At 36.3% G+C, this 16,663-nt stretch overlaps 1 protein-coding gene across 3 annotated transcripts in view; it reads left to right on the top strand.

Annotated features, from left to right (window-relative positions):
• Positions 1 to 14,848, top strand: part of CEP120 (centrosomal protein 120) — a 65,638-nt gene extending 50,790 nt beyond the window's left edge. For 2 of the 3 annotated variants that reach the window (XM_066274200.1, XM_066274199.1), the window contains 2 exons: positions 7,420 to 7,565; positions 12,649 to 14,848. In XM_066274200.1, the coding sequence (XP_066130297.1) occupies positions 7,420 to 7,565; positions 12,649 to 12,883 (381 nt within the window). In that variant the 3' untranslated portion in view covers positions 12,884 to 14,848. The remainder of the gene's footprint in view (positions 1 to 7,419; positions 7,566 to 12,648) is intronic. The other variant, XM_066274201.1, reaches the window with a different exon arrangement.
• Positions 14,849 to 16,663: the final 1,815 nt, after the last annotated feature.

The following is a 16,663-nucleotide window of genomic DNA, read 5'->3' as shown; positions in this document are numbered from 1 at the left end:
TCCTACATTCTAGATGTGGTATCTTTGGTATACTGTGTAACACTGACTTTCAGAAGTTCTAGTTGTGAAACGTTTAAGAGACAATTTAGTTTTCTTTTTCTCCTCATCTCCATGAAGATATACTGTGGAAATACTTTTAAACCAAACAAATACTTGAATTAAATTGTACCACAAAAATGCAAGTTAAAATGATCAATTTACATCTTGTGTTCAGGACTAAGAACTAAGATTTTGGGTAGGATGTGGGTCCCTTACCATATTTGTGCACAGTAGATCTGTTTAAAACCAAGCTGATATATTTAGTTAAAACAACACAGACTTCATTGGCTGACATCAACTATCTTGTCCAGCCTCCTGCTTATCCACTCAGAGTAATTAATTTGATTAATTTATAAGTAATTTAGCCAAGGGTAGGATGTAAATCTTTGTTTAAGAAAACAGTTGGAGGTCCAAGTCTTGGTTAAAAACTGTGTCTTGAAACCATCCAGGCCCTCCTACTGACTTGTCAGCTCTGGGTTATTTTCAGAAAACTTTACTTGAGTTCCTTAGTTTAGTTGTAAGCTTTTTTCCCACAGACATACATGGTATGTGTGAGTGGGAGAGTACGTAGTGGCCACTTTTTAGCCGCTGTTTAGTCTAGTGTATGTGTGTTTACATCTCCTCTCTGGATTTATAGGCAGCCAAGGCAAAATAAAGATTATACTCACTTGATTGAGGAGCCTTTAACCCAGAGCACCTGGCAACAGAGAGGATTTCTTTCACTAACCTCTAATTTTTGTGTATGCATGTGTGATTATTATTAATGCTGGATCCTTGATTTAAAATTCAGGGTTTTTCTTATATATTTTAGAACTAAAATGTTTCAAGTTTTATAAAGTTAAAATTTTCTAAAGTAACCTAAAATTAAATAATCAACTTTTTCTTTTTCTGCTTGCAAATTTTCTTGCTCAGTAAAGCAAAAATTTTTTAGCATCATATGCCACAGAAAATAAAAATCACCAGTAACATTATCCCCTCCTCAGCCAAATATAATAATTTGGTGTACATTTCCTTTTTTACATTTCAAAGAGGAAAAATGATTCTTATACAAAACCTCCCCCTTCTACGTTAAGAAACAGAGCACTATCAATGCTTTAGAAGCCCTGTGTGCCTTTTCTCAACTGTATCCTCTCCAGAGGAATTACTTTCCTGAATTTGGTATTTATCATTTCTTTGCTTTGCTTTATAATTTTATAAGATATATTTTAAATATTGGTAAATGACACTGTTTAGTTTTGTGTTTTTAAACTTTATACACATTGAAGTATTCTTTTTGAGTCATTCTTCTCTGACCACCTTATGTGACTCAGAATATGTGACTCAGAATTGTTTGAGATTTAACTGTTTTGATGCAAATAGCTATAGTTCATTTTACTGTTTTCTAAAACTTAAACATATGAACATACCTCAATTTATCTAGTCTTCTTCCCAGTAGACATATTTCCCCAAAATTTTCTTTTAATAAGACAGCACAAAAGTATTGTACATATGAGTTTCTCTAGTGTTATATCTAAAAGTGGAATTTTTGTTAGTAGGTTTCACTTATTTTGTCTTCTTCACTAAATACAAATCACTGTCTAAAGTGTTTGTGTAAATCTATAGTTCCCAAGAGTGGTGTATAATTGTTATTCTTCACACCATGTCCAGTGGCCATTCAGATGTATCATGTTGTGGCTTATATTTTCATTTCCCTAATTGACTTTGAGCATACTTCCATATGTTTATTTGCCACTCACATGCCATTATTGTGGAATGCCATTTTATGTATTTTGCTCAAAAGAAGTAAATCAGTAGGTAGTATGGATTTTGGAGTCACCAGATATAGAGTTTGAAATACCTACTATTACTGTGTTCTAGAAAGTAGGTGATGACAGAGAAATGTAGTAAAGAAGTAGAATCTTGAATTGTGTAGAAGTTCTGAAACTAAAAAGTCTTGAGTGAAATGTAAGAATTTAGTAGATGAAATAACAGTAGACTAGGCATAACAGAAGCAAGCATGTGTGAACTGAATGTAAGTCAGTAGAAAGTATCCAAACAGAAGCAGAGGAGGAGAAAAAAGAGAAAATACAGCAAAAAACATAAGCAACATATGGGATAGAGTATATGAGACTATCTTTTGTGTCCAGTGGTCCCCAACCCCCGGGCCGTGGACCGGTACCGGTCCACAGAGAAAGAATAAATAACTTAACATTATTTCCGTTTTATTTATATTTAAGTCTGAACGATGTTTTGTTTTTTAAAAATGACCAGATTCCCTCTGTTACATCTGTCTAAGACTCACTCTTGACGCTTGTCTCGTATGTTTGACAATTATATTTTAAAATACCACAGTTTTTACGCCAGTCGCATAATTTTATTTTGTGCATTTATCTGTCCCATCCTAAAGGCTGGTCCATGAAAATATTTTCTGACATTAAACTGGTCCATGGCCCAAAAAAATGTTGGGACCACTGGAATAGAGTATTTGAGACTATCTTTTGTGTAACTACAGACCCCTTAGTCCACGTGGGCTGCTGTAGCAAAATACCACAAACTCCATGGCTTATAAACAACAGAGATTTTTTTTCTCACTATTCTGGAGGCTGAAAGTCTGAGATCAGGGTGTGCATGCCTTGTCAGGTTCTATGTCTGGTGAGGGCTGCTTCCCAGTTGCTAAATGGCCCCAGTTTTACTGTGTCTTCACATGGCAGAAGGGGCTAGGACACTTTGTCAGACCTCTTTTGTAAAGGCATTAATCTTATTCGTAAGGGCTTGCCTTCATGACCTAATCATTTTCCAAAGGCCCCCATCCCCTGACATCACATTGAGGATTAGGTTTCAACATAAAAATTTTGGGAAGATGCAAACATTCAGCCTATAGCAACTCCCAGGAGAAAACAGAAAATGTGGGAGAAAAGCAATATATGAAGAGATACTGGCTAAGAATTCTATAAAGTATAAAATCACGGATTCAAGAAAGTCTACTAGCTCTCAGCAAGATAAATACAAGGTAAATCATATCTAGATGCACCATAGTACAACTAATTAAGCAAGAATTTTAAAAGCTGTGGAGGTAAAGGGCAATAGTACTTTCATAGGAGCAGCAATAAGACTGACAGATGATTTTCAACAAAAGTGAAAGAATTCATGAAACAGTAGAATAATATCCTTAAAGTACTGAAAGAAAATAACTACCAACCTAAAATTATGTACCCAGGAAAATGTCCTTCATAAATGAAATTGATATAAGTCTTTCAGACAAGTGAAATTAGAAAATATTTTGAACTGAAAAATAATGAAAATACAACATATCAAGACATGGGACTTAATGCTCAGGGGGGAATTAATAGCCTCAAGTGCACTTAGAAGACAAGAAAAACACTGAATCCGTTCTCTAAGTACACCTTTCAAACAATCAGTAAAAGAACAAGAAATTAAATTAGAAACAAGAAAATAATCAAGGTGAGTAAAATTTAATGAAATAGGAAAAAATGTACAAGATAAAGCCAAAAGTTGTTTTATGAACAGAACCTCCCCTTTGGCAATGCGTGTTCAAGGACAGAGGAATAAAATGGGAATCGGGCTACACATCACAGACATTTAACAAGAGGACGGTATAAAAAATTATGTGAGTCTGAGAAACAGAACTTACAAAACTGACACAAAAAGAAACAAAATAGAAGTAGTTATATAGTTAGAGAAATTGAATCTGTAGTGGAAAAACGTTCCCACAAAAGTTTTCAGACCCAGGTAGCTTCACATATGAATTTTAGTAAACATTTTAGAAATAACACTAATCTTATACAAACTAGTTTTGGAAACTAGGAAGAGAGTATACCTCACTTCTTTTAAAAAATGAGACCAGCGTAATCTTGATTCTACAATCTGATAAGCATATTATAAGAACAAAATTAATTGACCAGTCTCATGAACATAGATAATAAAACATGTATCACAGTCAAGTTTACTTATTAAACAAAGGCAAAGTTGGATATCTACTACCTTAAAAGAATAAAAGGTAATAAATTTTAAGTGATTATATAAAAAATGCAGAAAAAGTCAATACTGTTTCATAATTCTTTTTTTTTTTTTTTTTTTTTTTTCCATTTTTCTGAAGCTAGAAACAGGGAGAGACAGTCAGACAGACTCCCGCATGCGCCCGACCGGGATCCACCCGGCACGCCCACCATGGGGCGACGCTCTGCCCATCCTGGGCATCGCCATGTTGCGACCAGAGCCACTCTAGCGCCTGAGGCAGAGGCCACAGAGCCATCCCCAGCGCCCGGGCCATCTTTGCTCCAATGGAGCCTCGGCTGCGGGAGGGGAAGAGAGAGACAGAGAGGAAGGTGCGGCGGAGGGGTGGAGAAGCAAATGGGCGCTTCTCCTGTGTGCCCTGGCCGGGAATCAAACCCGGGTCCTCCGCACGCTAGGCCGACGCTCTACCCCTGAGCCAACCAGCCAGGGCTGTTTCATAATTCTTAACAAACTAAGACTATGTAATGGGAGTTTCTTAATCTAATAAAGGATATGTACATAAGACCTATCTTTCTTAAGGAAAGTTTTCCCCCGAGGTCAGGAATGAGAGAAAGATGCCTTCTATCACCATATCTTATCAACATTGTACTAGAGGTTCTAGCCAGTGTACCGAGCCAAGAGAAAGAAAGGCTGTATCAGTTACGAAGGAAAGTAAAACTGCCACTGTTTTCAGATGACACTGTTATATACTTAGAAAACTAGAGAGTGTCTACAAATGACCTATCAGAATGAATGAATTTAGTAAGTTTGTGGGAGACACAGTATGTAATGATCAATTTCAGTTCTCTGTACTAGATATAATTAGAGAAGAAAAATTTGACAACTCTCCATTTCAATATACCTAGGAACACAAAGATGTTACTCTTAGTATTATATTAAAATTAAGAAGACCTAAATAATAGGAGAGGTAAACCATATTCATCGACTAAGGAATGATTTTGACCAAATTGATCTGTAGATTCAGCATAATCAAATCATAGCAGGACCTTTTTTTTCCCCAGCCCGAGAAATTGAGAATTATATGAAAATGCAGGAGTCAAGAATAACTTAAGAATTTTGAAAAGCCAAAGATAGAAGATGTTTCAGATATCAAGAGATCAGTGACTAAGACAGTATATTTTTAATTCAAGGACAGAAATAACTCAGGTTAGAGGTCCAGAAACAAACCTATACATATAGTGGACAGAGGTAATACAAGACAGGTGATGCCTAGTAGTGGGGTTTGGCAGGATGGTGTTTTTCAGTAAATATTGCTAGGTCGTTACAGCTCTATATGGGGAGAAGAATAAATCTCACACCATACCCAATTGCATATGAATTACTGATCTAAATCAGCGGTTCTCAACCTGTGGGTCGTGACCCTGGCTGGGGTCGAACGACCAAAACACAGGGGGTCACTTTAAAAATGTATAATATGTATTTTCCGATGGCTTTAGGCGACCCCTGTGTTTTGGTCATTCGACCCCCGCCGGGGTCGCGACCCACAGGTTGAGAACCACTGATCTAAATGAAGCTGCAAGAGGGTAACATAAGAGTATTTTCAAGACTGAGACAGGCAAAAACTTACTTAAATTGGACATAGCTTAAAAAGAATAGACATAAATTTGGGCTGTAATAAAATTAAACCAGAAATACCATTAAGCAGTGAAAAGGCAAGACAAAGATTAATGGAAAATACCTGGAATTTAAATAAGTGGCAAAGGACTTATCCAATATACAGAGTGGAACAAAAGTAGTTTCGTAGTGTTTGCATAGAAAATAATACAAACTCCATGTTTCCCATACAACTGTTAACCTAGCTTTGTCTATAAAGAACCTGTATATAAAGAACTACAAACATATAAATGAAGATAGGTAGCCAAGTAGAGAGAGCAGAGTGCCAAATGGTTCAACAGGAACTTTATAAAAGAATATATCCAAATGCCATTAAAAACATTTAAACACATTCAACCTCATTAGTCTTTGAAAAAATGAAAAATAGAATCACAATGAGATACTACCACTGCATTATCTATAAGAATGGCTTAAGTGCAAAAAAAATTTGATATTACCAAGTGTTGACAAAAACATTGAACACTGGCATACTCACACGGAAGTATAAATTTGTACTACTATTTTGCACACTTTGATAATACTTACTGTTACAGAAAGTCTCATACCCTTACAACCTAGCTATGTGGGTTGTAATCCTAGATACATACATACCCAATAGAAATGCATACAAATATGTGCCAAGGGGCATGTGCAATACTGTTCATGTCAGCGTTATAATGCAAAACTGGAAACTAACCCAAATGATCCTCAGCAGAGGAATGAATAAATTGTATATCCATCCAATGGGATGCCAAATACTAACGTGAATCATCAACTATACATACTAATGATCTTGAAAAAATTGTTAAGTGAAAGAAGTGAGACATAAAGTAATATATATGTCCAATTCCATTTATTTAAATTTCAAAGCAGTCAAAACTTATTTGTGGTATTGGAAAATAAGATAGTAGTTATGTTTGGGGAAGGGTGGAAACACAGGGACATCTGGGGTTCTGATAATTTTCTGTTTCTTGATCTGGTTGGTTGTCGAGTGGGTCATTTGTGAAGTTTTATGAAAATGCACACTTGTGATTTGGCAGTTTTCTGTTATTCAATAAAGGGTTTGCTTAAAAAAAGACACATATCTATTGGTCTAGCTCTCCCATTTTTGGGTTCTGTACTAAAGAAAGAAAAGCACCTGTCCCTAAAAATACAGGTAGGAAGATTTGTGAGTGATACTAGATGATAGGATGTTTTATTGCAGCATTGCTTATAGTACCAAAAGCTTCTGTTATTGAGAGAGGAGTTAAAAAAAAAAACCAGAATATTCATTTTGTGGAATGTTACAGTGTATTTTAAAGAAATTTTGTCATGTGCATAGATTTTTGGATGAGCCTGGAGAAAAGAGTGGAAAGGCATATCGTGACTGGAGATGGGAGTGGAATTAGTGACAATGCAGGGACAGTTACTGAATTTTTCTTGACATCTTTGTATAATTAACAACTTCTTAGATGCTGTTCTTGCCGCTGGTCTTTGTGGCAATTTATTGTATTGTCAGCAGACTTTTTCTTGCCTTCAACTTTGGTTTATATTATGCTATTCAGCTAACCTCAATCACTGACTGGGCCATGACAGATTATGTCTTACAATAAGAAGAGAAGTTATGGAGTTTTAAAAGAGAATCTGGTCATTTCTGGATAATATGTGACTCATAGAATTGGCAGCATGTGGCTGTATCATGGTTACTGTCAAATAGGATTATATTTGTAAGTCAAAGTCATGAAAAATATTTATTCCTAACATTAAACATCTGGTTTATTTGTTTCTTTCAAGCGGGAGCAAGAAAGTCAAATGGCTCGTCTTAAAAAACAGCAAGAAGAATTAGAACAGATGAGACTACGTTACCTGGCTTCTGAGGAAAAAGATACAGTGAAAACTGAGCGACAAGAATTGTTGGATATAAGAAATGAATTGAACAGGTATGGTAACTAAAACAGTACACTTCTTTTTCATATAAAACCAGTTCTAATAAGACAACCTTTTAATTGGTCACTGGTCCAGGCAAAGTATGTCAGGTCTTTGAAGAATAAAGTAGATCCTATACTATAAAGTGTAGTTGATTTGTTCAACAGAAAATTTATGCCAAAAACCATTATTACACTCAAAATTTTTGTCATGAATGTAGCTATATATCAAATCTATTTAGCTTTCTGGTTCCATTCATAGTATTAATATCTTAAATTATATTTTTGTATGACTACTTCAGGATTATTGCTACTATTTTAAAGTAATTGATTATGCTAAATTTTTAATGACAAAAAGTATAAGGAGTTTCAAATTTAGTTATAGTAGTAATATAATAGCTTTTATTGAGCCCTAATTATGTGCCAGGAGCTATTTTAAATGCCTGACATGCCTGTCTTGTTTTCTTTACAAAGCAAGTTTTTTTTGTTGTTTTTTTTTTAGTTTTTTGTTGTTGTTGTTTTGTGACAGAGACAGAGGGACAGATAAGGACAGACAGGAAGTGAGAGAGAAGGAAGCATCAATTCTTCGTTGCGGCACCTTAGTTGTTAATTGATTGTTTTCTCATATGTGCCTTGATTTGGGGTAGGGGCTACAGCAGACCGAGTGACCCCTTGCTCAAGCCCGTGACCTTGGGTCCAAGCTGGTGAGCCTTGCTCAAACCAGATGAGCCCATGCTCAAGCCGGTGACCTCAGGGTTTTGAACCTGGGTCCTCCTTGCCAAATCCAATGCTCTATCCACTGTGCCCACTGCCTGGTCAGGCTCAAAGCAACTTTTTGAGGAAGATATTACCCCCATGTTAGAGATTAGGAAACTAAGAATTAAAGAAATTTAAGTACCATTTCTAACTTCACACAGCTAGTAAATCGGAGTCAGAATTCAGTGATTTCAGAGGTTGTATTTTTAATTACTGTGCTACACTGGGCTTCTCTGTAGTGTCACATTTGTCTTAGTTACAATTTCAACAGTATTTCATATTAGAAAAGTCATCTATATGAAACAGCATAAGAACAAATTATAGTCTTGGGGGAAGACATTTTAACTTAGTTTAGCAAGAGATAATACTATTTTTGTTTCAGCAAAGTGTACTGTCTTAGCTAGGGATGCCACAAAGTACCATAGATTGGTGCCTTAAATAACAGTAATTTACTGTGTCACAGTTTTGGAGGGTAGAGTTCAAGATCAGGGTGCCAGCATGTGGGTTTCTGTAGAGGACTCTTCCTTACTTGCACACAGCTGCTTTCCCACTGTCCTCCCAGGGCGGGCAGAGAGGGCAGGCTCCCTGGCGCTTTCTTCACCACGGTGCTAATTCCAGCACGAGGTTCCATGTCCCAAAAGCCAAAGGCCCTCTCATTGGGGAATAGGGCTTTAGCATATTAATTTGGAGGAATATAATTTAGTTCATTTGACAACACATTCATGACAGCTCATGTACAAGCTAGGGAAACTCAGTCACTATATTAAGTGGGTTCAGAGCTGAATTGAATAACTGCATTTAGAATATTAATGCATAAGTATAAGTAGGAAAAGGTCAAGGTTTATAGTGCCATGCTGTAAGGCTCAATTCATGCTATTATTTTTTATTAAGGAAATATTTATTTGGCATCTACTGTGTTTAAACTTGGAAGATGTTACAAATTAGTTAACTATACCATAATCCTTGCCTTTCAAAATTTGCTATCATATAGTCATGTGCTGCTTAAAGACGGGGATGTATTCTCAAGAATACATGGTGATTTCATCGTTATTTGAACATCACAGAGCACACTTACACAAACCTAGATGGTGTAACCTACTACACACCTAGGCTATATGGTATTGCCTATTGCTCCTAGGCTACAAGCCTGTACAGCATGTTACTACAAAACAACCCAAGATTAAATCAAACATGAGAAAGTGATGCAGTCAAGAGACGCAGTAAACAAGAGATATATGAGGCTTATGCCAGCCTAACAAGTTTATAGTAGATTTTTTATAAAGTAGAAAGAGTATACTCTAAAATAATGGTAAAAAAGATACTCTAATAAAAACATACATCAGCAAGAGGCATCTATTGTTATTATTATTGTAAAGTATTATGGACAGTACACAGTTGTATGCACTATACTTGTTTATACAACTGGCAGTGAGTGCATAGTATGCTTACACCAACATCACAGACACATTATGTGTGGCACTGTGATAGTACGATGGCAACCACATGATTAGACAGTGCGTGACTGGAGAGCACATTTTTGGTTTCAGTTTAGCAAATATATATTAAGTTTTTACTGTTTGCTAAGTATTGTTTTGGTGGCTTAAATGAAAATAGCCATGTTGTCTATCAAATGAATAGTTGTACAAAACTGAATCTTATCTTTAATATCTTAAATTGTTTCAGAGAGAACTGAAACCAATAAAATTAAATGTATTAGAGTCAAAAGGAGAGTCCTCTGTATAAATTATAAGAAGAGTTTCTTAAGTAATTGAAAAGATGTTTAAAAAAAACAGTTAATGTGAAGAAGCCACTACTTTTAAGTACTCACTAATAACAGTGACTTGACTGCCAAGGAGCCAGTGTAGTTAGCGACATTCATAGAAGTAGCATTCAGTGCTCAGCACTAGTACAGTCACCTCTAGCATGTTCTCATCCAATGTGCAACACACTTACAGGGAAATCAGCTACCTAGAGAGCATCTAGTAGAATGTGAACAAGAAGTGGTTTGAAGAGTATAGGCTATTGACCCTGAAGAGAACTCTTGGGCAGAGTATTAGCTGTCTTCACATATCTGTAGGGCTACCATGTTAAAAATAAGTAAAGCAAGTTATCCTCTTGAGCAACATCATAGCTAGATACTGGAAAATATAAGGGCACATACCGAGTTCAGTATGAGAAGGTACTTTTTAATTAAGTTCTAAAAAGTAGTAGGTTCCTAGTGGCAGGAAATTGATAAGTGGGGTCCAAATATAGTGTTTGTCAGGGAAGTCAAGTTTCCTTTGATATCTTTATAGCCTTCATCAGCAACAGTGTTCTAAAATCCTATTGCTTCCATGATTGAGGATTTGCATGTTTGTAAAGCTTTTAGAGATAAGCTATCAGATGTGTTGAAATTTTGTTTGTCCTTTAAGCATAAACAGATGAACAAAGGAAATTGTTGAACTTTCTGGAACATAATTTGTTGTATGTCATTAATTTGCCTAGAGGACCTCTTCCTCCAGAGAGCTATAAGAATTAGGATAGGGGAAACAACTATTCAGAAATCTTCCCTTACCTGTGAACATGAATTGCTCAAGTTTGTACAGTACCTCATTAACCACCTGACTTCCACCTGTCCAAAAGCACAGTGCCCTGTTTAGGCTTTTTTTCCCCTTTCTTTCTGAAAACAGATGGAGATATTTGATGTCCCTGGACTGTATTCTTCAGTTTCCAATTCTTTTGTGGGGAATTTTAGGAGTCAGTTCAAGTTTCAAAGGGTCATCTGAACAAATGAAACTGCATACTACCAACAGTCCTACAGCCTTTCTGCTGGGCCCCAGTCCTCCTCAGCTGCCAGAGTAGGATGTCCTCCTCACTGACTCTTCTTCTCTCCCACTGTATTTGTAAATTCAGAAGTGGATTTGGTTCTCATTGACTTACTTACCCTGAAGACCATCTAGAAGCAGGGGCTTACTCGCAACTGCTTTATCTTATTTATAAGACAAAATTTAGAAGTAGCTGCAAATTAAAACATTTTTGTAGCCATTTACATAGAAGAGTATTAAGTTATATCTTAGTTGTACATTCTAAATTAAATTAAAAATACTCCTTGTCCACGGTTGGCTCAGTGGTAGAGCATTGGCCTGGCATGTGGAAGTCTCAGGTTCAATTCCCGGCCAGGGCACACAGGAGAAGCGCCCATCTGCTTCTCCACCTCTCCTCCTCTCTTTTCTCTCTATATCTCTCTTCCCCTCCTGCAGCTAAAGCTCCATTGGAGCACACAGTAGGTCCAGGCGCTGAGGAAGGTTCCATGACCTCTGCCTCAGGCGCTAGAATGGCTCCAGTTGCAACTGGAGCAATGCCCCCTAGCAGGCTTACTGGTGGATCCCGGTCGGGCATAGGCAGGAGTCTGTCTCTCTGCCTCCTTACTTCTCACTTCAGAAAAATACAAAAAAAAAAAGAAAAAAATATTCTTTGTCCAAACTTCCCCTTACTATTACTTAGTAAGCACTCCATTTTCAAGGCAATGTGATTTACAGTACTCCATTAGAAATACCCAAACCTCAGACTGACACCTGCTCTCCCTTCTTCATCTCTTACATGAGGTCATCACAAACATTACTTGAAGATATCTATACAAAATCTTAAAATGTACATGCCCTTTGAACCAGGCATTCACATTTATAGAATTTCACTTTCTATGAATAGCAAAATGAACTTCATAACAGTAAGGACTTTTCTTCTTGATTCATTATAGTATCGCACAAACCTAACATTTTTTGGTACAAATAGATGTTTGTTGAATGAATTTAGAAGAAAATGTTATGTTCAAAATAGCAATAACAAAGGTTTAACTACCTAAAGACCAAATTAAAGGATGATTAAATGATGGTAATAGTGCATCTAAACAATGGAATGTTATAAAGCCGTTTAGAAAAACACTTGATGCCATGGAGAAAATATTATATTAATAAGTGGAAAAATAGCATACTGCATATATCACATTGACTTTTAGAAAAATATTTAAAATATATACAATATGCATTGTAAATTGAAAAGAAATACAGGAAATTATTACTCAGATAGGTTATCTCTGGATAAGATTATGCTGATTTTATTTTCTTTTTTTTGCACATTTCCAGAATTTCTCCAGTTTTCATGTATTTTATAATTAGAAAAACAAGTGTTTTTAAAACTGTCTTTTATAAGTGTGCCAAGTGTAACACTGGTTTTTGTTTTCTTCCTGAAAATATTACTAAAAACGTATTTTACCATTAAATCATTTTGTTTTAAATGGCATTGTTAAGAAAACCAAAACAGTATTTGTTGATGGCTAGAGCGGTATTTGTTCTTGACTTCTCAGGTTAAGGCAACAAGAACAAAAACAGTACCAGGATTCCAGAGAGATTGCAAGTGGAAAAATGGATAGTCCACATGGCAATGCCTTGGAAGAAGGTTTGGATGATTACTTGACTCGCCTAATAGAAGAAAGGGATACTTTGATGAGGACGGGTGTGTATAATCACGAGGATCGAATAATAAGTGAACTTGACCGACAGATCAGAGAGGTTTTGGCAAAAAACAATGCCAGTAATTAATACCATTTGGAAAATCTTTACAGACTCCAGGTCTAAATTTTAAATTCATCGTAAAATCCCTCAAATGAAAGGAAAAATGGATGTTTTAAGATGCAACTTTCAATTTTTTATAAGCAGAATTTTATATGCTTTTGTATAGTATTTATTTGATTTTATTTACTTTTTGCTACCTCTCCCATTCTGGTTTTATTTGCAATTGCATTTTAAATACTCATTTTAAATGACTTTTCAGTATTTCTCATAATTTATAATTTCATGGCTCATTTTCAGAACAGCTTTTCACTAAATTTGTTCTAGTAGAAAAACTGCAGTAATTTTCAGTTATGTAACTCTTCATATTGAGCCAAAAGAATATATGTTTCACTTTTAAAATGTTGTGTCCTGTTCATTTTAATGTAGATACCTTCATTGTTTATACCAATTTTTAATGTAATCAGTTTTATTTAACTCATTTTAGATGTCCTATCTTTTGCACTTACAACATTTGCAAGTGCCAAGTTTGAAAACAGAAAGCAGGGTCAATGCAGAGAAGCCATATAATGTTGAGAGCCAAATTAGTCTCTATTTAAATAAAGTTAATACAGATTATACTTGTTTCAAGAACTATTGCGTTTTCAAGTTTTCAGTGTGCTCCTAACTTTTTAAGAATATGAAGTAATAGCATAATAAGGTCTTTGTCGACCTCCTGCTCAAGATTACATCACTTGCTTTTGTGGAAAATAGAGATTTCTTTTTATTTTCCAGTAAGACTAGTTAACTCTGTAATAAAACATGGAAGCAGACACTTAAAGGCTTCACCTGAGAAAGTAGAATGAAAAACATTTTCTTCCCCAATTTTAATCAGTCTTTTTAAAAAGTACACGAGATGAAATCATGGGATTTACACGGTGCCATGTCTGCATAAACTTTTACGAATCTCTTTATATCACAGTATTCAGAGCCAGCATTCGCCCTCAAAGCAGCACTTTCCACGTCCTTTCACAGGGCAGTGAAAAGGGTTATTATATGTAGTTTGAAATTTCTGACTCCCAAATATAATAAATTTAAGTGTCTACTTTAGGAAATATACATACTATTTACTGAAAACATCTATAAAAGCAGAATAGGCTATTTGGAAACACTAAATTAATTTCCTGTTGCTTTCCAAGGAGGGATATTTCTTGTTTGGGAAATTAAAGTCCCTACATGCATTATATGCTTTTTCTTTATTAACAAAATATTAATCTAAAAACCACCCAGCAGTAAATAAGAGAAAGAAATGACTGAATAAGAGAATAATGAATATGTGAATCATAGCAGAAATCTGAAATATTAATTATGGTTAGGCATTTTCTCTCATTGATTTTCAGACCACATGAATTGAACAGTATTCTTTTTGTTTTGGAAGGTCTCGGATAAAATATGGTGACAGTGCCTTCAATTGCATTGTGTGCTGCATGTGACTGTTCTCAAACACTAGAGGGGGCCTTAGATTTAAAGAAACTAAAGGACTTTTCTAAAATGAATGTGTGGTTCATTTTGTCCTCAGTAAAGCTATCTTTTGGCTGTGTATTTTAACAAATAAAATCAAAACTGTGTGCATGTTTGAGTTCCTGAGCAGTACTTTTGTTTTAAACCGAGTGAGCAGATGCTTAACACTTCCCCTACTTAGCAAATCGCTTTATCTGTTTTTCAAGTGCTTACATTGCATATGCTTTTTTATGTCTTAAAATTGGAAGAGTGTGAAATTTTAACACTTCTTTGTAGCCCTTCAGCAGCAGCCATTTCATTTGTCTGTGGCATTTAACATATCTCTACTGATTGCTCTAAAATTATTGCCGATCCCTGGGAGTTGAGTATGACCACAGTAGATGAATGAATTGAGCAAGTGAGTGATGAATTAGTAAATCTCCTCATTACTGCATAGAACAGCAGACCTTTCATCAACTATTTTTATATGAAATAAAATTCATCGTTAAACTCTTAGTGATTCCTTTTCCAGGAGAAAGTCTATCTCCACATGTAAGGTTGGCTCATACCGCATGGAGGGGTGTTCCACGTCTACCAGGTACGTGGTGCTGTGTCTGTGTAGTCTTGGAGCCTTCATAGGTATATCCCAGTCATTTCTTTCTAGAGCTGGGTTCCTGTTGCTTCCCGCAAAGGTGGGAATTTGAGCATGACTTCAGGATGTATGGGGGCACTGCACGAACATCTTAAGTGTCAGCTGTCTATTGTAAGCAGATGACTTTCTCGTCCGCTTACTGCTCTGTCCAGATACTGCCCAACCTGAGTCTGGGTGCTGAGGTCATCCCAGTTCACATGTCAGTCACCTCAGAATGGACTGGCCTGCTTCTTGCAGTTTGTAAAAGGCGCCTCTTGGGACTATGTATGGACTTTTTTGTGTGTGAGACAGAGGGACAAATAGGGATAGACAGACAAGAAGAGAGAGATGAGAAGCATCAATTCTTTGTTGCGACTCCTTAGTTGTTCATTGATTGCTTTCTCACTGTATGGACTTTTAAAAGGCGGCCTCTCACTACTATTATATCCAGCTTAAGGAAATACCTAATTTGATTTCTTCTTATAAAAGTCACATGCCATAAATAAAATTCACCTTATAAAATATATAATTCAGTAGTTTTTAGCATATTCATAGAACTGTGCACCATCACTACCATCTAATTCTAGAACTGTGATCATCCCCAAAAGAAACATATATTCATTAGCAGTCACGCCCCTCCTCTCCTTTCCCCACTTCCTAACAACCACCAGCTTACCTTCTGCCTCTGTGGATTTGCTTATTCTGAACATTTTGTATAAATAAAACCCCACATAGATCTTGAAAATATTAGAAAACCCGAAGTATTTTTCTATGACCAGTCTCTATGGTATACATTTTATCAGATGTTGAATTAAATGATGGAGCTGTAGAAGGCCGACATAAGAGTATAATATTTGTTCATCAGTTAAGAATATAGCTCAAATGTTCTGTCACCTATTTAAGCAGAGACCAGAAATAATAGTGACAGGTAGATAATGTTCTGCTGTAACATCTCTAAGCAATCCTGTTATGTTTGAAATGGATTGCTAATCCAAGGTATCTATCCTGCCATTGGTATCTTATCAAAATGGTGCACATTTCCACATGTTCTAAGAGTTTGGGGACAGCCTGACGCCTGACCAGGTGGTGGCGCAGTGGGTAGAGCTTCAGACTGGGATGCAGAAGACCCAGGCTCGAAACCAAGGTTGCCAGCTTGAGTGCAGACTCATCTGGCTTGTGCATGGGATCATAGACATGACCCCATGGTCTCCGGCTTGAGCCCAAAGGTCACTGTCTTGAAGCCCAAGGTCTCTGGCTTGAGCAAGGGGTCACTGACTCGGCTCGAGCCTGCCTCCCCTCCGGTCACGGCACATATGGGAAAGCAATCAATGAACACCTAAGGTGCTGCAATAAAGAATTGATGCTTCTCATCTTTCTCCCTTCCTATTTGTCTATCCCTGTCTCTCTCCATCTCTCGCTAAAAAAAAATAAAGAGTTTGGGGACAATAGTAAAAGTGTGCTTAGTTAGAGTAAGCACAGTTAACCAGAACATAGCATCCGTGAGGACAGAGGTCAGGTCTGTCTTTCTGCTCTAGGCCAGGACTAAAAATAGTGCCTGCCACGTGCAGGCACTCAAAATTTGCTGCATTCATAAAGAAAGACGGGAATAAAAGATTTTATATTGTCTGCATTATAGGTAGTGGAAATAGTTCTATAGCATTGTGAATATATTTAATACCACTGAATTATTTTCTTAAAGC

This window comes from Saccopteryx bilineata, chromosome 4, assembly GCF_036850765.1.
Source record: "Saccopteryx bilineata isolate mSacBil1 chromosome 4, mSacBil1_pri_phased_curated, whole genome shotgun sequence".
Taxonomy (NCBI): domain Eukaryota; kingdom Metazoa; phylum Chordata; class Mammalia; order Chiroptera; family Emballonuridae; genus Saccopteryx; species Saccopteryx bilineata.
The sequence above is the reverse complement of the archived record's forward strand: the minus strand, read 5'-3'. Positions and strand labels throughout refer to the sequence as shown.